Source organism: Talpa occidentalis, unplaced genomic scaffold (assembly GCF_014898055.3).
Source record: "Talpa occidentalis isolate TD23 unplaced genomic scaffold, MPIMG_talOcc4v2.1, whole genome shotgun sequence".
Classification (NCBI taxonomy): Eukaryota; Metazoa; Chordata; class Mammalia; order Eulipotyphla; family Talpidae; genus Talpa; species Talpa occidentalis.
In genome coordinates this window covers 100,188,834-100,215,795 of record NW_026555331.1, presented here as the reverse complement: position 1 = coordinate 100,215,795, position 26,962 = coordinate 100,188,834, and the positions used below count along the sequence as shown (strand labels likewise).

The 26,962-nt window shown below is 37.4% G+C and overlaps 1 protein-coding gene across 3 annotated transcripts in view; it reads left to right on the top strand.

Annotated features, from left to right (window-relative positions):
* Positions 1-26,962, top strand: part of RAPGEF5 (Rap guanine nucleotide exchange factor 5) — a 238,926-nt gene that overhangs the window by 99,668 nt on the left and 112,296 nt on the right. For all 3 annotated transcript variants that reach the window (XM_037508969.2, XM_054692418.1, XM_037508977.2), the window contains one exon: positions 25,981-26,054. In XM_037508969.2, the coding sequence (XP_037364866.1) occupies positions 25,981-26,054 (74 nt within the window). The remainder of the gene's footprint in view (positions 1-25,980; positions 26,055-26,962) is intronic.

Sequence of the window (26,962 nt, the reverse complement as noted above, 5' to 3'; positions counted from 1 at the left end):
TGAAATGTTAAACAGCTTTTAAAATGTCAGTGAAAAAGTATGCAGTGAGCATTTCTTCTCTCTTTCATAATGAAAAGAGCTTCATTTATTTTCCTTACTATTATAGCATGCCTATTAGAAAACTTTCTATAATACATGAGTCTATGAAGAAGAAATTAAAAAATCAGTCATCACCTCACCAACAGAGATAACCACTAGTACTCTTATTTCTAGACATTTCTCTATTATGTATATTAAACTATTATATATCATGTATTATATGTAATATATGATATATGATAATAGTATATATCATATTATATGTAATAAAGTAGATTTTACAAAAGTGAAATCACCTTATATTCCTCCTTTCATTTAAGATTATTGTATATTCTCATGCAGTTGTAAGAAGTAGCACAGAGAGCTCATGTTTCCTTTCCCCAGCTTCCACTAATGGTAATATCTTTTGAAACTATAGTACAGTATCATAATTGTGATATTAACATTGAGACAGAACATTCACATTACCACAAGCAAGGCTCATGTTGCTTTTTTATGGCTACACCAACATTCCCTCTTTTCCCTCCTTAACCCCTGACATTCATTAATCTCTTATCTATTTCTATAATTTTGTCCTGTCAAAAGTACTGTGTAAATGGAATCCGATATTATGTAACCTTTAGGGATTGACTCTTTTCACTTCCTGTAATAATTCTCTGGAAATTTATTCAGGTTGTTGTTTACATCTATAGTTCTTTCCTTTTTATTGATGAATAGTATTCCATCATATGAAAGTATAGCAGCAGGTTTTACCATGCACCCATTGAACAACATCTGATTAGTTTCCAGTTTAAGGCTGTTGTGAATAAAACTGCATGTACAAATATTCTTGTATGTTTTTGTTTGTTTGTTTGTTTTTTGTGATCCTATGTCTTCATTTCTCTGGAATAAATGTCCAGAGAAAGAGTCGCTCAATTGTTGAGTAATTGCATGTTAATTTTTTAAGAAACTGACAAATTGCTTTCCAGAGTGTCTATTCTATTTTACATTCTCACTAGTAATGCATAGTCATGCATCATTTAACTACAGGAATATGTAGTTAAATGAGAAATATGCCCTCTGTTGATTTTGTCATTGTGCAAATGTCACAGAATGTAATTATACATACCTAGATGGTGTAGCCAGTGGGATCACTCCTATGATCCATCGATGACTAAAACATCATTAATAAATGACTATATAAGTGTTCCAGGTTTTTTACATCCTTGTCAGCCATTCATAATGTCCTGTTTTTTGTTTTATCCATTCTAAATGTGTAGGGATTTTGCACAGTAGTTTTAATTTGTATTTTATTTATTTATTCATACAAGAACTGGGGTCTAGACCAGAGGTGGGGAGGAGGTGAGAGGATTTACCAGAAACAGAGTGGGGAGCAGAACAGGAGGACTGACTGAAATACACTGCTGAGGGGAGCAGCGGGTGAGACAGGAGAGGTCTGCTGCACCATGTGGGTCAGTCCCCTGGCCGGGGATAGAATGTGTGCTGCAGTGGCTGCTGATAGCTTCAGAGTGCTGAGCCTTAACACCTTGTGCCACCAGGAGTTAAGGCTAATTTGCATTAATATTAACCAAAAATACTAATTTGTATTTTCTTGATGACCAATAATAACTAACTTCTTTTCTTGTGCTTAGTTGACATCTAAATGTTGTTTTTGTTGAAAGTCTGATCATGTCATTTGCCCATTTTCTAATTGGGTCATTTGTTTACTGTTGAGTTTTAAGAGTTCTTTATGTGTTCTTTATGTATTCTAGATACCAGTTCTTCGCTGAATATGTGGTTGGCAAACATTTTCTCCCAGTCTATAACTTGTCTTTCCATTTTCATTTCAAATCTTTCACAGAGCAAAGATTTTTAATTTTGGTGGAATCCAATTAATTTTTTTATGGATCATGACTTTGGGTTAAGTCTAAGAATTTGTCACCTAGTTCTAATTCCCAACGATTTTCTCCTGTGTCTCATTTTTCCTTTAAAGTTTTATAGTTTTATGTTTTATATTTGACTCCATGATTCACTTTGAATGTTTTTATATAAGGTGTGAGACTTAGGTCAAGGTTCTTTTTGTTTTTGTTTGTTGTTGCTTATAAATGTCTAAATTTCTCCAGCAACACTTGTTGAAAAGGTCATCTTTCTTCCATTGAATTGCTTTTGCACCTTTATCAAAATAAGTTGAATGTACTTGTTTGGATGGATTTCTGACTTCTATGTTCTGTTCCATTAAACAGAACAATTAGTATCCACCAATACTATGGTGTTGATTACTGTAGTTACATATAATCTACTTTTCATAGGATTCATTTTCATATAAGTAATATAGATCCACATTATCATTTATATTACCTATATAATACAACCTGTTGAACTAATTTTTGGGTTACATTTAATTTTTCTGCATTATAATTAACATTAGAAGGACCTGATGATACATTCTTGTGCATATATCTTTTTGCTTTTTTCCAGTTATTTTCTCATAAATTACTGAAAATGCATAGCTAGGTTAATAGCTAGACAGTTATAAAGTTTTTTTTCCACATGTAGCACAACATGTCATCTGAAATTTATTTTTATAAATGTTGTCAAGAAGAAATGAAGTTTTATGTTTTCCTTATGCTGTGTCAGTTGCCCCAGTAGCATTCATTGAATGTGATGTTAATTCACTCACAGATGTGTATATATGTACCTGTGTTTATTCTTTGTCTCTATTCCTTTTATCTTGTTATCTATTTATCCCTTGCCTACACAATCTACTTTCAATTACCAAAGCTTTATAATAGGACTTTGGGGAAGGAGGGGGGGTTGGGTAAAGCAAGTCTCTTGTTTTTATTGTTCTCTTCAGGCTTTTTTTGGTCAAGTTCTATGAAAACCCTGTTGTGATTATTAAAAGTACACTGAATTTATGGATCATTAGATAAATTTGACACTTTGGAAATAAACATTTCCATCCGTGAACCTAGGAGATCTTTCCATTTCTTCAGCTCTCCAATACTGTTTTTAAAATTTCTCCATAAACATCTTACATTTTTTTGTTGTGCTTTTATATACTTTGTGGTTTTCGTTACTAGTATAAATGAATTATGTCCAGTATAAAGCCTTGCTGGGAGTCTGCCTGTGGCCAGGCATAGTAGCCTGCATCTTGGTATTGGACCCTTGTTACTGGGATGATCCAAAAGCCCCAGTGAGATGTAGGCTGCTGGGTGGGCTGGAGAGAGGTAATCACATCTTTTGACTGCAACTCCTTCTACAACCTGTGTTTGACCAGCCATAGCCCAGAAAGCAGTGGCACACCCAGGACTGAGGCTAAGTTCCCAGAACTGAGTCTTTCTGACCCCATACATATTCTCCTACCTACTTCTCAAAGGTAGAGGCTGTGTAATATCTGGGCCTCAGGAAGTCCCAGCAGGGCCCGGGGCCTCTGGCAATAAATGGCAAGGCCAGCCTTAAAAAATAAATAATACTTTCTCTCTCTCTCATTTTATTCTGTAATGGTTTCTTAGACTTTGTCTTTCATGATGTAGTCTTAAACAGACTATTCTTAAACAGACTTTGCTTTTTGCTTTTTAGAGCAATTTTAAAGTCACAGAAAGATTGAGCATAAAATGCATCGAATTCCCTTAAAGCCCCAGTCACCCCGCAGTCACCGCACATGCAGAACTTCCTCCACTATCAGCATCACAGAGTAGTACATTTGTATAATCATCCAGCAAATTGACACATAATTATTGCCCAAAGTTCATAGTTTACCTTAGGATTAACTCTCGGTGTTACACTTTTTATGGGGTTGGACATGTGTATAATGTATAATGACATGTTTCCACCATTGTAATATTATATAAAACACCATTGTAATATTTTACAGTTTCCACCATTGTAATATTATACAGACATTATTCCCTAAATGTCTCCTGTGCTGCACCTATTCATTCTTCCTTCCCCCATCCCCTGGCAACCACTCATCTTTCTACTGTCTCCATAGTTTTGTCTTTTCTGGGATATCATACAGTTGAATCATACAGTACTTGACTTTTTAGATTAACCTTCCCTTAGTAATAGGCATTTAAGGCTACTCCATGTCTTTTTATGACTTAATAGTTCATTTCTGTTTTTTAAAAGATTTATTTATGTATACAAGAGCTGGGGTATAGACCAGAGGTGCGGGGGTGAGAGGACCCACCAGAGACATTGTGGGAGTAGAATAGGAGATTTGACTGAAATACACTGCTGAGGGGAGCCAGGAGCCAGGAGAAGTCTGCTGCACCATGTGTGTCAGTTTCCTGGCTAGGGATTGAACTCGTGCCACAGTGGCTGTGGACAGCTTCATAGTGCCTAGACTCAACCCTCTGCGCCACCAGGGAGGTCCAATAGTTCCTTTGTTTTCATTACTGAAATGAATAATATATTGTTTAGGTGTATCACAATTTACCCATTCACCTACTGAAGGACATTTGGGTGCTATCAAGTTTTGACAAAGAGGAATAAAACTGCTATAAATATCCCTCTGCAGGTTTTTGTGGTTATGCAGATTCAACTCCTTTGATATTTAACTAAGGAGCATGGTATGGTAAGAATATGTTTAGTTTCATAAGAAACCATCAAACTGTCTTCCAAAGTGGCTGTACCATTTTGCATTCCCACTAACCAGCTTTTTTTATTACCTATATTCTGGATTTTGACCATCCTAATAAGTGTGTGGTGGTATCTTGTTTTAATGTGGAATTCCCTGATGATACAGGACGTAGAGCATCTTTGCATATACTTATTTGTTATCTGTATATTCTCCTTGGAGAGGTGCCCACCACAGTCTTTCCCCTAGTTTCAGTCAGGTTGGTTGTTCTCTTACTTTTGAATTTTAAGAGTTCTTGTATACTTTGGATTACAGCACTTTTTCAGATGCATGTTTTGCAGATATTGCCCCCAGCCTATGGATTTCTTCTTTTCCTCTTCACATTGTCTTTCAAAGAGCAGAAGGTTTAAATTTTAATAGAGATTACTTTTCTTATTTTTCTTCTGTGGATCGTGCTTTTGTTGTTGTATATTAAAAGTCCCGCCATACCCAAAGTTATCTAGGTTTTCTCCTTTGTTACATTTTAGGAATTTTATTTTGGGCAGCAGCTCTTCTGCTTACCTGTGATTATGCAGGTGTTTCTCTTCCCCATCCTTCTCCATTTGCAAAGCAGCAGAAGCAGCTCTGCTCCCAAGACTGTGACCATGCATGCCTCTCTTTAAACAAACTTGTCCCTTGGGACAAGTTTCTGCCTACTTGTGTCTGTGCAAGCATCCTTTCCTTCCCTTCCCATTTTATAATAAACCTGCCCTTTTGAATATAAATTGATTTTATAGTTTCATATTTTATATTTAGGTCTGTGATGTATTTTGAGTTAATTTCTGTGTAATGTCTGTGTCTAGGCTTTTTTTTTTTCTTTTGCCTATGGATATCCAGTTACTCCAGTACCATTTACTGAAAGGGCTGTCTTTGTTCCATTGTATGCCTTTGCTCCTTTGTCAAAGATCAATTGACTGTATTGTATGAATTTATTTCTGAGCTGTCTATTTTGTTCCATTTATCTGTTTGTGTGTTCTTTCACCAATCCTACACTGTCTTGATTACCATGGCTTTCTGATAAGACTGTGGATGTCAGGCAGTATCAAGTTTTTCAACTTTGTTTGTCTCCTATAATTTTGTGTTAGCTACCCTGAGTCTTTTCCTCCTCTACATCTATTATCTTTTCTAATGGTTGTTTTTATTGTAGTTTGTATCAGAACACTTGAGTGTGTGTCTAGCTAAACTGTTGAACTCAAATAAATTCCAAAAGCTGATTTTAAAAATTGTCTTAAGTTTTCGGTATTGGCAAATATATCATCTGTCAGTTACGACTAATATGTCTCTCTCTTCCCAATCCATAGTACTCCTTTTCCCCCCTCATACAATTTCATTAGCTAGGATCCTGAAATATAGGTTGAATAATATCAATGATAGTTGGCATACTTATCTTATCTCTGACAAAATTTAATGTTTTCTGATTAAAAAAGTAATATAAGTGAAGAAGATTGTTTTAGAGAAAAACAAAGACATTTCTGTCTCCACTCCATAAGCCAGAGCAAACTAGGGCAGCATTGTGGGAACAAAAATAATCAAGAAGATGGTATTACAATATTCAACAAATCCAAATAGGGAGATATTGGAGATAACTGCCTGTACCACCCTGCATTCTCCCTGCTTAAGTCGCCATTGAGAGTGGATGAAAAAATGACAGTGGCAAGGTACAAGAGAGCTCAAGTCATTGAGCTTTGCATCCATTCATGCCTTTATCAAATTCTTATTGGGCACCAGCTATATCCAGGTACAATATAAGGCATGAGGATATAATGGTAAGCAAGGAAAAATATAGCCCTGCTGTTTTTAAATCACAATTGTTCCATAAATTAAAAAAAAAAGTCGATAGATGTCTGAAAAAAAGAAAACTTATTACTGTGTAGTTAGAAGGTGATAAAATGCAGAACTGTTCAGCACAGCCTTAATTAAATAGAGTTCCAACAGCAGAATGGTACCTTCAGTGAATGCTTGTTATTTTTTTTAAAACTATTTCGAGTTTTTTAAAGGAAGAAGAAAAAAGAAGCTGGTATACATCTAATTAAAAAAGTATTAAAATGATAGTTGGCACATCTGGGCCTTGACAGAAGGAATTGATTACTCTAATATCTTATGTCTTGCAGTAAAACTGTTAATTAGGGCTCAGGTGGCCATGCAGATTTATGTGTAACTGCGAAGGGTTATTAAAACAAGAATTAGTATAGAGAAAAAGTTTTTGGTTTCAGCTCACCATACACACAGAAATAAAAGTAACTGCCAATCAATAGATTATATAAATGATTCAAGACTCTAGCTTAGTAAAAAATCCATTCTGTTGTAATGTTCTAAGAGGCCATTAGGATGTGCCTTTAAACAGTTTTCTTCTCTAAATGCTAACCTTACTGAACGTGAATAGCATTTTAAGGCTTTACAAGATTTATAAAAATTAGCACAGATATCGTTGCAATTCTTTCTTTCTGTTGGACTGCTTATTCTGCTGCCAATGTGGCTAATTAGAGTCTTGGGAGAGATGTTTCTTCTTTTTTCCAGGGAATCTACAGCCAAAGCACTTTTAGCTCTCATTATCTTCAGATCGCATGAAATGCGTGGCATGGTAGGCTTCTATTTCTGGAAAGCTGGAGATCTCATATTGGTAAATCGTCTTGGCCATTTTTATATTTCACTCTTTCTGCTTAACCCACAGCTAGCTAAGTGTTTTAAAAGTAAGTATCTAGGATATTAAAGTTTGGAAGTAAAAAAAGGGAGTTCTAGGCTCTGTTTATACCATTAAAGTTCCTTGTGACCTTAGCAAAGTGATGCCATTTTGTATCATGAGAGGTTTGGTGTAGAACTTGGTAATGTTGGTGATTCCTTCCAGTTCTAATGTTTATTTATAACAATTAATATTTTAATTAATGATTTTCATTATCCTTAATGGAGTCAACTTTAGGAATTTTTATTCAGGACTTTTTAGGTACAACTATAGAAAAACAAACTGAAACCAAAAAGGGAGTTGTCGCAGAGAATCTATGGAGTTAATCTCAACAGAAAGAGGGAGCCTCTCTCCTGGTAGACCCCCAGGATGTCGTGATGGGGATCTTCTTGAAAGGATGAAATGCCCACTCTGGAGCAGGGGAAGTATGACTGGGGAAGGTTGGAGAGCTTAGGGCAGCCCTCATAATAAATGAACCACGGTGAGGGCAGGCTGTCTCCTCAAAGAAACGAGCAGATGAAGTATGGCTGCTGGGTGGGTGAAAGTGTCAGGTCTTCACCACAAGAGGAACTGTCTTGTCCCTGCCTCAAAATTGAAAGAGGAGGTATGTTCCTGAGGCTAGGAAGTCTGCACCATAATGCAAGGGTAGGCTTTTAATGCCCAATCTCTAGTTTTTACAACTATGCTATTTCCCCATTTGTTAGTAATTTTCTGGATTATGAGAGTAATGGTGTGATTTATGAAAAGGCATTTCCATTTTTCACTTTGGTTCCTGGAATGGAAAAGAATAGAATGAAAATTCATAAACTTTTTAACTACAGGTAGGATCTCCTTTAGGATAGTTTGACTAAAGGATTTTCAGCTTTGCAATGGTGTGAAAGTGACACACATTCAATAGAAACCACAGTAGTGGATGCTGTGACCTGAGGAGAGTCACAGCTCCTAGTCAGCATTTTCAATTTGAATGGGTTTATCCAGGATGTAACCCTGTGTAAATCAAGGGAGATCTGTAGGGGAGGGTAGTGTGGTTTGTTTTGTTTTGTTTCTGTTTTTAAGAAAAATCAGTCAGGGATTCAGGTTCAAGTGCTAATTATGTTTATTATTTATTTATTTATGTAGGTATGTAACAAAATAATATAAAATGTTTTAGTCTATTGTGTTTAGCCTTAGCTTTTTGTAACACTTTTAATGTTTAGAAAGGAAGCCATTGCTTACATTTAAGTTCACCTGTATCTCTTAGCCTTGTAGATCCTCTTATTTTTTTAATCAATTCTACATGGAAACTAAAATAGGCATTTGAAAGGGTTAAGAAACTTACAGCCATTCAGTAGTAACTAGTAGTAACCTGGTTACTATTTGCCATATATTGGCAGTTACTTGTATAAAATATGCAAGTAGGTAAAGCCTACATCTAACCATCGTGGTGGACCCAGGGGTCTTTTATCTCCCTGGTAAGAAGTTAAATTCCCGACTTTAAAGATCTGTTAGTAACAATCATTGGTCACCAGTGACACTTTCAAGGAAATTTTAATAGCTTTACGCCCTCTTCTTGGGTACGTGCATGTGCATGTACGATGGGGAAAATGAAATGTTGACAGGGAGCTCTGATGGGAGCTTTGAGGTCTGACACAACTGAAAGACATTCTCCTTCACTACAGAAACATCCCAAAGAAAATATATTCATGTTGTTTTGTCTTTAGAACTGAAATAATTTTTAACAGTAGAAAATAAGGCTTTTTTTCCTGTACATTTAGAAGGAAAAATAGCCAGTAAACCTATGAAATTGCTCTGACTTTTATGGTCCTCTAAACTTTTGCTTTTTATTTTCAGTTGACAATTTTTCTTTTTAAGATTTATTTATTTATGCATACAAGAACGGGGGTACAGGCCAGAGGTGTGGGGGGTGAGAGGACTCACTAGAGACAGAGTGGGGAAACAGAATAGAAACCACAGTAGTTTAAAACCACAGAATAGAAACAGAATAGAAACCACAAGAGAAACAACAGGCAGACTGACTGAAATCCACTGCTGAGGGGAGCAGCAGGTAAGACAGGAGAGGTCTGCTGTGCGATGTGGGTCAACTCCCTGGCCGGGGATTGAACTGGTGCTGCATTGGCTGCAGATAGCTTCATAGTGTTGTGTCTTAACCCTTTGCGCCACCAGGGAGGACTGACAAATTCTTTTAATGTAGTGCTATGGTTGACTTTATCCTTACTTTTTTGTGAACATATTGCTTAAATACAGGAAAATGCATAATAAAATGGGATTTTAGAGTAGATGTTAATCACAAAGTTAAGGACCAGCAAAGACAGGCTCATATGCTATATCTTAAACTCCTCTACCTGTGTTTTCTGTGATCATTTTCTAATTTTAATGCTCCTAAAACCAAAAGCTACAGTGATCTTCTCTTGAGTGTTTTTCCCCTAATCTCTGAATGCTCTCATAATGAATATTCAAGGGAAAAAAAAAAAAAAACTACAAGTGTGTAATGGCAGAAGTCTGTTGGCTGTATTTATAGTACATATACTATAATGCAGATCTTAATGGTTGAGATATTAAGCTTATTTTTTAGTGATTATTTTCAACCACTTAAATTTTCCAGGTCTTTCACAGCCTGTCTTCAAAGGACACACCTTGTTCTCTCAGAATTGTATTTCCACATGGTTAGTTTTTGTCCTTCTCTTCTCCTCTGCCACCTCCTGGATACTGTGCTGGCCCGCAGCCATCACTCTGATTTGTGGTCAGCACAGACCTACACTGATTGTCTTGTGATCCCAATGAATGAGTTATTTAGCATTTGTCAGCCAAGAGGAAAGAAGTAGCATGTGTTTTCCCCTAAAATAATCAACACAACATTCTGATCTTCCTGATTGATTGGCGATCTACAATAGGGTGTTTTCCCTAGAAGAGAGCTTTGCCTAACATCACGCTGATTGTTGAAGTTTGTAAAATCTCCTTCTCTGGTGCTATAATAACTCCTTGTTCTAACATTTCCAGAGACTGTTCTTCTGTCTCTGCTTGCTGACAGATTTTGTACATCCCATCTCCACCAGTGCCTGTTCTTATTGAATAGCAATTAATTTAGTAGTCGACAGGTTGTATCTTCCTTTTTTTAATGACATAAAACCATAATCAGAACCTGGAAGCAGTAATTCTTAATGTAGTGTAAAGTTAAAGGTTATTTGAAAATAAAAAATTCATACAGTCAAGAAAAGAAAAGCATTGGTAAAACCCGAGAACAATTGAAATTGCATGCAGCAGATGCTTTGTAAATTTTTCCTAACTCTCCCACTGGGATATAAAGAAAATTGCCTTTTAAAAAGTCCCATGACACTGTCTTTTGTAATTAGAGCTATTAAGTCGAAATGATAAATAACCATTCAGTAGCATACTACAAAAGAAAATTGCCCTTTGCCCTGATTTCTCCTTACTAGTAAGAAATCTGAGAGTAAGAGTTGGACTCCTTTTAATCCTGAGGATTGTTTAGTATTTAGGAAACTAAAAAGCAAGACAAGATGATTTTCTTTTTCCTCCTTCAATAAAGTCATGTCCATTAAGATAGTAAATGAAAATGATTGCCAAAGGGGGTGGAAAACTGTAACCACAACAGAGTATACTCCAGAATGCAAAGTTTTTGAGGGCTTTGTTTGCAAAAACACACTGAAGGACAAATCAGTGCTGGTATGTAATGTCTTAAGACTGAAAAGATAAAGGTGTTATTACTCTAAATGAAAGCTTGTGCCTGTTTTAGAGAATCAGATACTGGGAAAGAGAACTAAACATTGATGCTCCCTGTCCTGAGGAATATGATGACTCAGTGACTGGATTCTTTTATTGTCTTGTGTGATTCAGGTTAATGAACTTACATCATTTGGCGACCTACCTATTTAGTACCTATGGTTGATAACTGTTGCCAAGCCTTGAGAAACATTTCCCAGAGATGGGTGTAAGACCCACTGAGAAAGAGGCATTAAGGAAAGAATCAAGTTTTCTATTTGAGTGCTGAAAAAAAAAAGGGCTTCTAGTATTGCAGCTCCTGGGAACATATTTTCTGTGAGCAAACTGGATGAATATAATGAGGATACCCTGTGCATAAATTCAATATTAGTTCTATACCCAAGGTCAAATGAAAGTTAATGACCATTTGCACACCAGAGATCTGAAACCCACATTTTATTTTTTCTCTCATAATGACAAAAAAGGAGAGCAATTTATATTTAAATTGATTTAAGATTCAAAGCATAAACACAGAGGTCTCCCTGGTACCCTTTTTTTTTTTTTTTTTTGTCAGTGCAACTTCCTGACAGGGTTTGACTTTCATAAAAAATTAAGTCCCATCACAGTCCAGTTCCCTAGTGTGGACTGTTTTTTGTTTTCTGTCAAACTACCCTGTCCCCACCCTGCTGGGTTAGTGACACCAAATCACGAGCCAGTGGTGCAATCAGGGCCACTTTCTTTAATGATTTAGGTTTTGCATTTGTTGAGCTAATTAGCTAATTGAGGCAACTAATGGGTGTCTTTAATACATTGTTGACTGGGCAGCTTCTCCCTTAAGCCTGCCAGATCCTTTGTTCTTAGTCTTCTGGTGAGTGGGAGCTGCTTCCCAGATGAACATGATATGTGCCACCCAGCATCCGGGGGCCTGCCCAGGAGGCTAGTATGCCAATTACCAAGTGCCCCAAAAAGATGTGCATCCATTTCAAACCTTGTAACCAACTAAATCTATGTACTTGAATACAGCTTTACATTTGAAGGATGCATGGGTGATGGTAGGGAGAGGGATTGAACTATAATGTTTTTAGAATTCATGATGTTGTGACTGCCTTTCTGTATACCCCTGAGGTACAAACTAAAGCAGGCTGTAGATGTTTAGAAATATTAAATATTAGAGTATTTCAGAAAATATTGAAAAAAGGTAATTAACTGGAAAACTCTACTGATGCCTAAAATCTTCTTTCTTGTGTTCTAAAATATTTCCTAAGAAGAAACAGCCTTGTATTATTCTGTTTTTATAAAATTATGAAATTCTGCAGTCGGATAAAGACAGACTTTTACCAAAGTCCAGCAGTGCCGGGTAGGGAATCAGGATTTTGACTCCCACACTGGCCTGTGTTCCCTTTGGTCAGTCACTGGCTTCCCTCAGCCTTGGTTTTCTTTGTTGTTGTTGTTGTTTTTATAATAAAGGAAGAGGTGAGAATTGTCTGGTGACTAGAGTCCCCTGTGAGGTGGGAAGCTTTGCTTCTCTTAGTCACCCATTGCTGTCTATCCAGTAAGAATACGGGCATAAAATTGTTGATAATTTAATTTACAAACATTTTTATTTCATTATCTTTTCCTATGAAAATCTACAGAAGCTCCTTCCCACCCACCTCCACCTCAGGGAACATTTTCTGCTGTCATTTGTATTGACAAGTAAGAGCTATCAGGGGAAATCTGTCTTGGCTATATGACCCAGCTATTGTCTATCACTCATCACATTAAAAGTCTAATTGTATAAACAGCCATGAAAATGGAGCTTCTCTCAGTAAAACTGAAAATGACATAAATATAATGTGTGTGTGTATAAGTAAATAATACACCACAGGATTGCACAGTTCTCAATTTGATTCCTCTGAATTCTGCCAGAATAAGTGATGCTGATATGACTAAAAAGTAAAATTTACTTCATAAACTATTCTTTCCATTTATGTAACACATAAAAACTGACATTTCAGAATTTCTAAATCTGACATTTTCTTTGTAAGTGGATAAACTGTGGTTCTAGCTATTTGCATTTTTAAGATAGGTTGTAAAACTCCTGCACTTCCGTATTGTATACAGTAATTGAGTTGTGATTTCCAAATGAGATCGGTGATAGGTTTGACCCTGGCATCAGTAAAGGTATGCGTTGTGCAACTTCAGTTTTAGTAGTACATTTTGACATAAGTGTCTTTGACTGGTGATGAGGAAATAGAGATAGATGTTTTCAAAAACAACCCTAAAGTTCCTTTCTGAACAACTGCATCAAAATTCCTCCTTTACTAAATAGATTTTTGTGTTTCCGAAGCAGTGGTTCTCACATTTAATTTGCCTAGCAGTTACCCCAATTCCTGCCTGCTCCTCATCACCATCCTGGAGACTCCAGTTAAATGCAGATGGAGGCCCAGGCATCTGAACATTTAACCAGCCTTCATTCCTAAATGGGTTAGATACCACACTTGGTCAGACACATTCTAAAGTCTGTGTGATCTGCAGTCTCAGAGGGTAACCTGGGGTTTTGTGAACAGTGTTGGTATAAACCAAGTATTATAGAGGGAATAAAAAAAATGCCATTTATGCTTCTGCTGCTCACTCATTTATTGGACAGTTGCCTAACTTTTCCATGTTGCTCTACCTGAATGGAGATTTTCTCGTGGGAATGCTAGCAGACTTACAAAGCTCTCATATTATTGGTTGTAAAACCTTTTTAAATGGAGAATTATTACCAGATTTTATTTGGTGGGCAGTCAGGAATAAGCAAACATTCTGGCAGAAATTTCTATACTATACTTATTAGCAGGAAGCACTTTTGGGGAGTGGCTTGCACTAGTTTAAAAGGGGAAGTGCATTTAATCTTGCCTCCCATTAAGTGCACCTGAACCAAGACCATGTCCTTGTAAATAGTGGGTGGATACCTAGTCAATAGAATTAAGGCTTGTCTGGTTCTTTTGTGAAAAAGGGGCTAACTTCCATCTATTGAAAATGCAAACATTTAATAAAATGAAACATTAACTTTAACACCTATCAAGATCAACAGAGGAAGTTTATACCTTATGTTATTGTTTCTGTAGGAAAATGACTGTGAGAAATTTGAGGTGGCATTTATCTTTATAACCTTAGAAAATATGGTCATTTTTAAGAAATGATGCCTGTTTTCCTCTACTCTAACTGCAATAGAGAGCAAAATATGACTAATATAATTGCCATCTTAGTTTTATTCTTATTTTCTTCATTTTGATTTTTAGTTTTGTTTAAAAGACCCATTTCTAAATCCTAGTTGCAAAGTTAGAATTAAGTGCAGGCCCTTTTGCTCTGTGTGAGGGAACTTTATGTAGCAAACCCAGATTTATTACAAATGAGTAAGGAAGCAAACTCCCCACCCTTGGAGTGGAGGCTATTAAGTGAGGTTGGAGGTTGTTAAGAACCTCCCTTGCTCACAGTGGAGGTGTGGGGGGACATTGTCCCAGGAGCCATGGTCCCTAGGGAGATGTTGTCTCCCTCTGCTGCTCAGGGAAAAGGCTGTGTCAGACCGCAGAGCATAAGGGCAGCACACTTCACTCCTGACACTATGGACGTAGATTCAGGCTTAGCATTTGAACCTAAATCCAAGTCATTGAAGTTGCTTCATTTTCTAGTAATATTAGGCCTGCATGAGTCAACTAATTTCAGGATTAGTTGTAACCAAATGAACATTCTGTTCAGATTACATTTATTTAAATGGTCCAGATCCCTGGAAAGGAATTTTCCTGGGATCTACTGTACTGTGGTTTTATATTACCTTGATACTTTAAGAAGAAAGCTAGAAAGGTAAAATAACCTAGTTTTGTCAATTTTATGTGATGATTCAAAATACATACACTTATTTGAAGGAAATGTGGCACAGTGCCTTCAGCATGGATGTGAAAATTAATTTATCTGATAGCTAATGTTGTATCAAAACTTTTTCTTTCCAAATCTATTTTGACTTGGTTGTTTTATCTCATAATCTAATAGGAATTTTTTTATGTTATGAGCTATTACTCAACAATGGTAATATAACAAGTTCTCAAAATTATCACTGAAACATAGACAAGAAATGTGTGTTTCCATTTTTGGCAACTGTGCTCTGGTCCTTACAAATGCCATGTATTCTTTTTTGTGGTAAATGATCTGCTCAGGATAGTGCTTCTGCCTGGGACTTATTAAAATCCCCCCTTTTGGAGCACTTGATTCCTGGCATATGAGTGTCATTGAAGCCTCACGGTGCCTCCTGGGTTCCTCTACTCTGCTTCCCCTTGGGATTTGCACTGATGGGCAGGAGCCCAACTGGCTGGGTCAGTGTCTCTGGACCTTCTGTCTGTTCCATTCCATCTAGCATTTTCTGGGGCTGTAGATCCCCCCAGTTTCCCTGCTGTATGCTCCACCCCTTTAGCCCATTGTCTTTTCCAAGGCTTCATTGCAGGCTTCTGTCCCCAGGCATGTAGAAACTGCAGAGTCCTTACAAACTTGCCATCCTGGGAAAGAAAATCAACTCAGGAAAAACAAGCTCTATACCTCTTCTGCCCTAGCCTTACTGTTTCCCCAGCTGATTCACTGTGAGCATGCTGGCCCCACTGTGGGGCTAGAAACAGAGTTTGGGGCACTGTCCTCCCTGTGCCAAGGCAGAATCTGTGTGTAAACCAGCACCTGTATCATCAATGTCTCCTTAAGCATCTATCTGATCACACCCTCTCAGAACCCGAGCTCCGTCAGGGGAGATAGGAGCCCATCTCTTCTGTTTTTTTTTTCCCCCCTTTTCCTCCCCATCCTCCACTTACAGCAACTCCAGGACAACCTTGAACTTTCGTAGTCCAATTTTCCCTGGCCACTTCCTTCAGAGGGACAGACCTGTGATTGAGGTGTCCCAGAAAAGAAGGATCTGTGATGTGAGTCTTTCAGAATTGATTCTTGATGTGTAAAGGGAGATGACATTCTTTACAGATTTTGCTCTTTCAGGCTTTGTTGTCTTACTGCAAAATTCTACCTTGGATGTTGGAATATAAACTAATGACTTTGTTTTTATGTCCCTGAGCCTCTACTCTACTCCAATAAGAGGTGGTTCTGATTAGAAAAAAGGTCCCATCCACAGATGAAAATGTGAAAGAAAAACAAACATTACTGTGTTTTGTAGTATAAAGTAGTACCCTTGACTGAGCATTTTACATCCATCCTTTCTTCCACATACCCATCCTGTGGGGCTAGTGATTATCATCATCCCCGTTTTGCAGGTAATAAAGTTGAAGTTTGGTGAGTTAATGCAACTTGACAAAGATAATATATTACAAATATTGTAGTATTGTAGGAATGTTGCCATATTTTTTCCTCAAATATGTAATAAAAGAAAATTCCTTTGAATTCTAACAGGATAGATTTAGATGAGGATTAGGTAAAATATTCACATCTTTGCTGGCCTTTTCTTGGGCTGCACACCCCTGCTTCTCCCCCACCCCACTGGTTGAATGATTGATTGGGCCATTAGGGAATTCTTGGTGGTTCCTCTGTATGTTTTAGAATTCTACTGTAACATCAATGGGAAGATTTAGTAGTAGAACTACTGATAATTCAGGGACAGAAAAACTTATGAGCATCGGGTGACAGAAAGTTACAATAAATGTTATTTTTAAAATATAGGTTTCTGGTCTAGCATAAAACCTTAGTTAACAAGGTTGTCAGTGTAGATATGCTCGGTTGATGCTTTCTGTTTTACTATTCTGGAGACAGAATTGTGTAGCTGTGTAAAACAAATCTAGAAACTCAGGTTCAGTTCTGGCTTAGCCTAGCCATTTGCTATAGTGGGTTCCAGAACCTCATTTTCTTGTTCTTCAAAATGGAGGAAATGGCCATGGCTTTGGGCTGGTTGGGGGTGGAGAGAGTTAAATGAGATGGTGTAAATGAGTGCAGCTTCTTGTTGGCACATAGTTCAGCTCAGAAATCACTTTTCTCTTATTCCCTGAGATAAATCTTTTAAAATTCTAATTCCTGAGTGAAATAGAGTAGAGATGAGTAGCAGAGTACACTGGGATCTTCTTAGGAAAATGAACATTGTTGCCCCTCATTCCTTTTACCGTGTGATTATAGCAGAATAGTGGAAACCTGTATTGCCAGAACACATACATTCTTTTTTTTTTTTTTTTTTTTTTTTTTGTGGGACTCTCACCGGTGGCTGGGGATTGAACTGGCGCTGCAGAGGCTGCGGGCAGTCTCTCAACCGCTGCGCCAACAGGGGAGGCCCAGAACACACACATTCTTGAAAGGCACTTAAGAAACAAAAATCTTTTTGTCCTTTCAGAAAAATGCTCAAGAAAAATTGTAGCTAATATTAACTCAGTTTTTGTTTACTGAGGTTTTATGTTAGTTGGATGATGTACAAGCTATCTTGACATTAAAAGAAAACTTCGTTTTTTCTTGGTATATTTTCTCAAAGGCAGGGCAACCAAATAGGCTACTGGAATCAAGTACTGATTTCCTCTTTATTACCCAGGCCTATGGAGCAAATATTTATTCTCTAATTAAAGGATTTAATACAGGATACAATTTTCTCTGGTGACATTATCATTTTTCTCTGTTGAATAACTTTTCCATTGACTGGACATGCATTAAATGTTACTCAAGAGAAAACACTGTAAAAACTTATTATGAAATGAGAAGAAAGGACGTTTGCAGGGTTTTGGTTATAAGACAAAGTCAAAAGAATTGAAATGGAATCCTCTTTGCCTATAGGATGGGGATAAATCACACAGGCAGCAAGGCAGCAGAGAAGAGGCTCAGAGTCCAGCTCACAGTGGCTTGAGAAGCCGCCAGCAAAGTGTGCAAAGCATGGAGCATCTGATGGGGGCAAGCAGTTTTTCAGCTACCTTTGATTTTAGCTTGCTCCCTTCAGATTCATTACGTTGTCTGAATGTAAGATTTCCAGAACATCAGCACAACTCTATCCAAATGTTAGTGAAAGCAATACATTTCTTTCATGTAGCAAACATTTATTTTCTGGTCTATATAAATTCATTGGAAGGGTTAGTGGATAAAGGTGTATGAAGGGACCTTAAAAATGAGTAATTTTAGCTCTAATTTTCAAAGGGACTTAAGTCCTGGTGGAAAATTCAAGTCATTAACTCTTTGCAATAAACGTCTTGTTTCGTTTCCCATTTCACTTCAGTTCATTTTAGACCATTTAAATCTTCCTAGTATATTGAAGCAGATAAGGAGCATGACCTGGCCACTTAACTATCTTCTCTATTGACTTTCTGTGTAATTTTGGACTAGCTATTTAGTATCGCTGGGCATCAGTTTTCTCATCTGAAAAATAAGGATAATCATATTTGTGCTTGGGATGTGATTAAGGAGAAGGCCAATTATATACCTCTCCTAAAACATCACTTGGGATTAAATATCTATTGTAGGATGATAGACATATGCTCTCACATAACTCAGATTTCCACAGAAAAATCAATCAAAGAGCAGTTAAAATGGATCTTGCTTTGACCAAGGAAGTTGGTCATCTCTACTTGAAATTTATTAAAGCTTTTTGCTGGATCTGAATATTGCTGACAAATAGGTTTTCAGTGAACACAAACATGTTGCTCACAGCCCAGCAAGTCAGCACCCCGACTCCCGCCCCGCCAGCTTGTAGACTTGTCAGATATCAGGTGGTGATTAGTGATAATTCTGATACTTTATCATGCATGGAGTGTTGCTGGTTTGGGGCAACATGATTTTATCTCTTTATATAATTACTCCTATCCTTAGTAGTGTGTCAGGAAAATTACAAGTGTGGGGGAAATTAAGAATTAAAAGAATTAGAAAAATTAGCAAGTGAGATGATTCAAATGAAATGAATTGCTAAATTCCAAGAATGTTCTTCACCTTTTATTAATGGAAACTCAGTTTCTCACTAGCCCTAATAAGAAATATTGAATTGCTATTTAACAAATATTGGCAGTATAAAATTATTAGTCAGTGCACAGTGACCAAATGCATTAGTTCATTCTTGCCAGTACCTCTACCAGGGAATGTGGAGAAGAATAAAGGGGAAAATCCCCAATTAAAAGCATGTGTCTGAAAGCTAGTAAGAGTTTACAAGCCTTTCAGATTTCATACAATGGTGATTGTGTTTCCTTCACTCACATCACCTCTCACTTGCTACTAAATGACCTCGGAACTCCTTAGTCCAGCACCCAAGTGTAGCTGACTTTTCCAGTTTTTCTTTCTGGTGTTTCCCATCACTGTTCTATTCACTGGTCCTGTGTCAGATCCCAGACATTTTTTTCTACCTTGCCTCCATTTATACCTGTTCTACAGTTTATTGCTTTTCCTATTCTTACCTCACCCACCTATAGAATCGACCTTTTCTTTGAAGTCTTTTATAATCTTACCTTCTCCCTTATCCTAACTGGTTGTGACGTTTTTGCTCCCTTTGTTCTTTCAATAGACTACCACTTAGCCCAATGTTCTAGGAATTATCCCAGGTGCTTAGATGTGAAAGCATCTTCTCTACCCTCAAGAAACTCATTGTATAGATTAGTAAAGATGAAGGTTTGTGTTGTTAGCTATAAAAATCTCAGATTTAAAAAACCAAACCTTAAATGTGTAGAATAAAGAGCTTTGTTAGGTCAAGAGGAAAGATTCTCCTTTTGTGTGGGGACAGGTGGTGAGGACTTAGAAGAAGCCTCACAAAGGAAACAGTGTTGGAGCTGGAGAGCCGCTTGGGCAAGAAAATTCACTTGGTGAAAATGTGGGGACCTAGGGAATGTTGTCACCTGGGGACAAGGGCATGCCAAGTGAGAAACAAAGAAACATGGGAGAACACCTGGTGAGAGAGTCTCATATCTGATGACAAGGCTACATTGAGGCTTCAGCTTAAACGTTAATCCGTATTTAATAGGGTGAGGATCACCAATGTCAAAGTTCTCAAATCCTGCACATCCTGAACTAAGTCCGCCACATCCAGAGCACTAGCCTGAACTGGCACTGGGCTCCCTGCACGACTCTCATGCTAAGTGGGAAGAGGCAGGAGATGGGGGAATGTCACAATCAGACTCGCATTTTGGAAATGGAACTTGGGGAGCTGTGTGGAGAATGGATTGAGGGAGAGACTGGCCAGGAGGCAGTGGGAGTGGTCCAGGTGAGAAGTGGTGAGGTCATGAACTATGACAGTGGCAGAGAGGAAAAAAGGATGGAAACATTTCAGGATAGAAGTGCCAGGATTTATGAGAGATTGATGTGAGAACTTAGAGGAGGGAAGAATAGGAATATGCCTGGTGGTGATCTAAACTAAAATACAGACCCCTGAGAGGAGTAAGAGACTTGTAGAACATATCAAAGGCAATGCGTGGGATTTCAGATCTCTGTGCCTTAATGCCCCATTAAATAGATGGCTCTTTCTTGAGGATAGAGATTGTACCACTGCATTTGTCACAGCTACTTTACGTAGCACTTGTGATGGTCTGTGAAATGGAACTATTCCGTGTGTAACTGGAGATTTGGACCTGGAACTCATAGAAGAAGGCAGAGGTGCAAACAGAGTGGAGAATAACCCGCATAATGGTGAAAGTTGAACCCATGGAACAGATAAAATCACTGAAGAAAGAGGCAAAAGAGAACCTGCAGAAAACATTTTTTTTTTTAGGGTTTAAGGATACTAAGCATCCAGAAAAGAGAGTTTTAAATTAAGTCTCAAACTCAGCCAAGAAGCTGAACAGAAAAAAACTGTTGGGACAGAGATTAGTGGTCATTGGTTAGCTTTCAAAGAGAAGTTTGAATGATACTGAGGGGGCCAGATTATAACACTGTTTGGAGTGTGTGGGTGGTGAATATAGACCACTTTTTTCGAACTTTGATAAAGAAATATAGTGATGAGGTGAAAGTTGCAGCTGCTCTTACTTTTAAAGAATAAAGAGATTCAAGCATTTTGAAATATTTGTGATTATATATTGGTAACTAAAAATGAATACACTCTGTCAGCATTTGCGGCTGCCTGCTCCTTTCCACGCCACCTCACAGGGAATGTGCTCCTTGCTGAAGGTGGATAGAGCGGTGTTGAGTGGCCTCCTAAAATAAATGTTGTGGCTCCTCTCCAGGAATGGTACAAAAAAATAACCCATTATTTAGATAATGAAGAACTGGGCTCTGCCTCCTGTTGCCTGGAATCACCTCAATGTTTTCCTAGCATTTTTGTGTCCACAATCCATAGAACACACAAAAGAGCCCGACCTGGTACACTCTCATCCACATTTGTGAAAATACTTTTGCTGTTGCAATGCATTTTGATCTTTAATTTTTCCTTCCATTGTATTCTGTTCTGCTTCATTTTTTAAAATGGAAAGTAATACCGCTCAGGATTCATGTGAGTGGATTTGCCCATGTATACTTTTTGTCAGCACTCGCTGTACTGCTCCATCCTTGTCTGAGGCAGAATTGAGCTGCCTCAGATACATGTATTTTATAAGGAGAGATTTGGACAGGTAACTTAACTTCATCTATAAAACAGGTTGTACGAACATCAGATGAGACCCTTTACTAAAGAGCTTCTTCTCTGTAGAAGCACTGCCCAGGTAAAAGATTCTAGTATTGCCAAAACGTTCATTCTTGGCAAAGTACTCAAGATGGATTGTTTTTAGCTGTATTTGCTGATTTCTTGCCCTGAGACTCAAAATGTTACATTTCTGTTCACAGCAACTTTTTTGGTTGGTAGTGTAATTCATAAAAAAAATAGTTCGATTGATTTTTAAAGACCACTGTCAACTCAGCCTTCTGCAGTGCATTATGATCACTGTGTGTGCAATGTTTTGTTTGTGTGCCTTCCCAAAACTGACCAGCAGAAATGAAATAAACATCATTTTCAAAGGACATCAATCCTGTTTGTGTTTAAATAGTGATATATTTAGAGTTTTTAGGAGAGTTTTCTCAGCAACCCCCCTAGTAAGTTGAGGGGAGAGGGAACCTGTTGTCCCCAAGGCAACCAGAAAGTACGGTCAGGCAAAATCCCTTGGGGCTGCCAGCAGTCACTCATCTCCAGTCGCCCCTGGCTAGCTTACAATTAGATACATTTAAACTAAGTACTCTAATGTGAATTAGTGCTAATTAATCCTCATATACTCTTGTTCTCATGTGGCTCTCATGTTTACTATTCAAAATATATGCTTTAGATCTTGTGCTTGTGATTCTTGTTGTCGTAAATTATTTTCAAAGGACTTTTCTTACTTTTAGGCTCTGTGTGTTGAGAGATAAGGGGATGGTTTGTGTTGGCAGAGGGAGGCTCCTAGCCTCCCTCGGTCCCAGAGGCTGTCATTCCTGTGTACGTGTTTCACAGAAGGGAACTGTCCCAGAATCAATATTTGCATAGGAAACTTTCCCTAACCTACTCTTATTCTGATCAGATAAAAGGAAAATTAAGCCCCAAAATGTAAATAACTGCTTCCTCATCCTTCCAACACATGACCTGTTGACTAGGGGGCATGAACAGAGAAATTGACTCCTTATTTATTCTTTGACACTTGATCTTCATATTAAAGGGTCAATATACTGCTCCCTTTCAAGTGACGAACTATATATTTCCTGCATGTAACTTCATGGGAAGGTCATAAATCCTTGGAATTCTAGAATAAATATTTTTATTCCTGTGTTATATATATAAACCACTGGCTCAAATGCATTCTTACTATTGCAGTTTTTCAGTATTTCCAAGAAAATTGTTATGTATGTGTCGGAGGAAACCATATTCTTGTCTTCATCATCAGGGTGCTGAGGTCGAGTCTCCCAGAACTTTGAGTGTCTCCATTATGCACAATGAGTAGATTGCTGAGTTACCTTTGCCAAGTCCCTTAACTTGCTTGTGTTTCTAATTCTCACTCTGTTAACTAAAATGTATGTAACTCCAGGCCAGGAATCTTGAGGTCTTTAAAGATGTAGCAAGAATTGTAGCATTGTTCCTGTAAGTGAAACCATCCGATATTTTTCTTTTATCTTTTGAGTTATTTCACTGAGCATAATTCCAGTATAGGGGAACCGAAGAAGACATCAGCGGGGTGGGGGTGGGGGATAATAACAATACAAAACAAAGCAAAAACAGTTATAAACCGGAGACACCTGCAGGGGAGGAGGAGGGAGAGGGATCAGAGGGAGGGAGGGAGAGAGGAGCACAGGGCACTGTGGTGATGGTGCACGGGTGAATTGGTGGAGGACTATGGGGACTACAGCTGAGGGGGGAAAAAAGCAAACATTGTTTAAAAAGGAACAATGATGTAAATATATATATATATATATATATATATATATATACATAATTTAAAAAAAAAGAATTGTAGCATTTTGCTAGAAATATAGAATTAAATTTCCCCCAAGTTTGCTTTTATTCTAATTTCTTCCTCCTCTGAATCTATTTCTCTGTATTAAGAATTTGCCTAAATCTCAAAAACATAGTGTTAGCTCTCAATCCTGCACATTCTATGTTAAGATAAGAAAAAGAAATGCTTATATCCCAAAATGCTATTATTTCAAAAACAAAAACATGAACCTATTGACAAGAATATTCCAAAATGTAATTATCTTTATTGTAATTGAAGCTAAAAACTTTAAAGTGCAAAACTGAAATAAAGCTGAAATGGTGAATGGTCTCAAATGAAATATGGTGGTGGGTGTGGGGCAATATTTACACATATCAGGGTATAAAGCTGTTGCTCTTGAACTCACAGTATTATAAACCAAAGGTAAATCCATAAAAAAAAGTTAAAAATATCTACAAAAATAAAAAAAGGTCCAATATAGCATAAATTAAGTACTATGATATGACTGTTAACTTCACGTGACAAAAGTTAAGCCTCATTGGACATCCCAAAATTGCCTTTGAAGAAAATTACTTGCCATTACAGGATGGAGGAAAATGACTTATATTATTTCAATAAATGGAATTTCTTACTTCTATGGCACATTGCATTTTGAAGTAGAATCTAGAATGTTATCTGGTATTTTCCCCCTTGCATTCTTTATCTCTAGTTTTTTAGAGAGACCACGAATGTTTTTCTTTATTCTTAAGTTTCTTCCTAGTCAGGCAACAGTAGCAACAGGGGATCCCCCTTTGAACAAGCATGAATGGAAATTTTTGCTGAGATAGAAGAAAAGCTTCAGCCCACTCCCATTCTTCTTGCCTTGCCTTCAGATGCTAAGCTGGCAAGAGTTATCCTAGTTACCCCTCTGCCCCTCCCCCCACTTTGTATTAAATAGTCATGAAAGAAGTAACTTATGTAAGTGGGACTGGTCAAATCATGCCATTTTGGTCACTTCATCCCTCTTATTTTTTATAGAGCTCATAAACTCTACACAGTGTTTTTAGTGGACTCCAGGGTAAACACCACACAGTAGATATAAAAGGCATGCAAAGGCAAAAAGTACATGAAACTGATATTTTTTAAAAATTCAGAACAGAAAACACATGTTTAAAATTACACAAAACAATGTACTCTGAATCCAGAAGTAGAATGAGTGAGCTAATTATCAATGAGGTTGTATGCTTTTGATGGAGAGAGCACAAAGAATAAATGTATGATGGATATAATAAATGACTTAATTGTTCTTCTCCCCATCTCCCTTCTCTTCCTCTTGTGTTCATGTTGTCTAGAAATACAGCTCAAATCTACCATGTGCTTCAGCTCATAGCCACCTTCCTGGTCTGAGCTATTATCTCTGGACTCCCTGCTTCTGCTCATGCTTTTTTTTTTTTTTTAAATCTGTTCTTCACAAAGAAGCCATAAAGAACTTTTGAAAATATACATCAAATCATACAATTTCCAATTTAAAAATTTTTCAGTGCTACCCCATGTTATTAGGCTAATCGCTGAATTTCCAGTCTTCTTTCCTCTCTCCTGGCTTATCCTGTTCCATTCTCACCTGCACGGATGACTCCATCTCAACCTTTCACTGTCAACCCAAATAGTAATTCTTCAGAGAATCAGCATTCCTGACCTCTCCTCCCCCAGTAGGTTTTCTGTCATTTCATGACCTTAAATTTCATCTTATTTTTAATTTTTTTTTTGTTTTTAGTAATCATAGATGTAGTTGTTCTTGTTCTTTGGCTGTCTCCCCAGCTAGTGTATATACTTCATGAGTTCGGGGGCTTATCTGTCTTTTTCACAGAAATAACTCCAGTGCCAGGCACATGGTAGATACTCAACAGATATTTGTTTAAAGAACAAACTGTAGAAAAAGAAAAATAACTAGATCGTTGTACTTGGATCAGAGTTGAGTACATTACCTTTTTTTGTTGAATGTCAGTGTGAAACTGGAGATTAGGAAAGAGCAAGAGAATTCAAGGAAAACCTTCAGTTATGAATAGTTAAGACGATAAGTGATATATAGGCCAAAGCATGACATGTTGTTTTATTTTTTATTTTTTGAAACTATTTTAGCAGTTATGCCAAAGGTGGATCATATTATAAAGAAACTAGAATCAAAGGCTTTGCATTAGGAGATTATTACACCAATGCAGAAAGGGTAATGTGGACTTAGCAGGGAGCTACTAGGGGAAAATGAGAGAAAAGGTGACATCAGGACTGTATAGTTTAGACTTTTATGGTAAAAATGCATTGAGCAATTGATAAATAAAATATTGTGCTTCCTTTATTATATAACACTGAGCTATCAGACCTAAAAAAAAACACATTAATTTAAACAAAATATGACATTCTCACATGAACTTAAATGAGTCTTCATCTGTATCCCTGTTCCCTCATGGGGGAAACACAGTGTTGACATGGTGATGCCTAGATGGGTTTAGATAAAGAGTAGAATTAAGATCAAGTTTTTTCACAGCCATTGATTTAATAAATGATGTATGTACAGATTGCTATCTGAACGGAAAAGATCTGAAGTTTTCTTATGTTTGCTGCATTTGCGTAATGTTGTTCTTTTTTTTTTTAAGCACTTGAGCAAAATGAGGAAAACAGTGACAAACATGGACCTGTGACAGAAGCTGAAAGTGTTCCAGACTCTCAGGTAAGATAAATTTTGTGGCAATGGCTCATTGCCTCCTCTGTGTTGAGAGTGGTCAACTACTGCAGGTGTTTGCAAAGGATTCTGTTTACCTTTCCTGTTGTGTAGTGAAATTATGGGGAATAAAATGCTTATTTTGATACAGTCATTTCACAAGAAGAACCCTCAATTACTGATAACATTTATAATTTGATTCGTTGGGAAGGAGCAGATAGACATACTCCGCTTGCCAGAAGAAGCACGAAAAGGAAGTAAAGAGCACTCTCTGGGCTGAACATCACTTGAGGCTGCAGAGGAGCATGTGCTGGCTAAGGGCATGGTGGCCAGGGCTTGGTAGGCCAGATCAATGTAATGCCTCATCAGCCAGAGATTCCGTGCCAGCCCTCCATAGCTCTAACTCATGGCATGGGTATGCTTTTGGTAGCAGTTACCTCCAAATACTATTGTCCATAAAAACTCTGGGCACTGTTCACTTTCTATAAAAGCCAAGCATTTAAATATTCTTACTTGGTTGACCCATTGTACTTCAGAGTTCCAGATCTGTTGAGTCTGGTCAGAATAATCACATTAGTAAATTTTGCAGGTATAATTTTTAATTCATTTACAGAATTGTTTTGCTATGGTAATATCAAAAGGCTGCAATGCACAAGTTCATGCTGACGTTACACTTTAGATTTCCAAGAAAACCTAGTCAGAGATTCCCCAACCAATTCCATGTATTTGATATCATCTCTAGCTTAATCATTAAATGATTAATGGAACTGTTGTTTCAAAACCTAAATTGTCTTTATTCTCTATTTGTTTTTAGCATATTTTGTGGGCAAAAGTCTATTTTAACACAATTTTATTTTTCTGTGTATCTCAAAGGACACACAGACCTTGTTCTTTGAGACTTTATGACTTTTTCAACT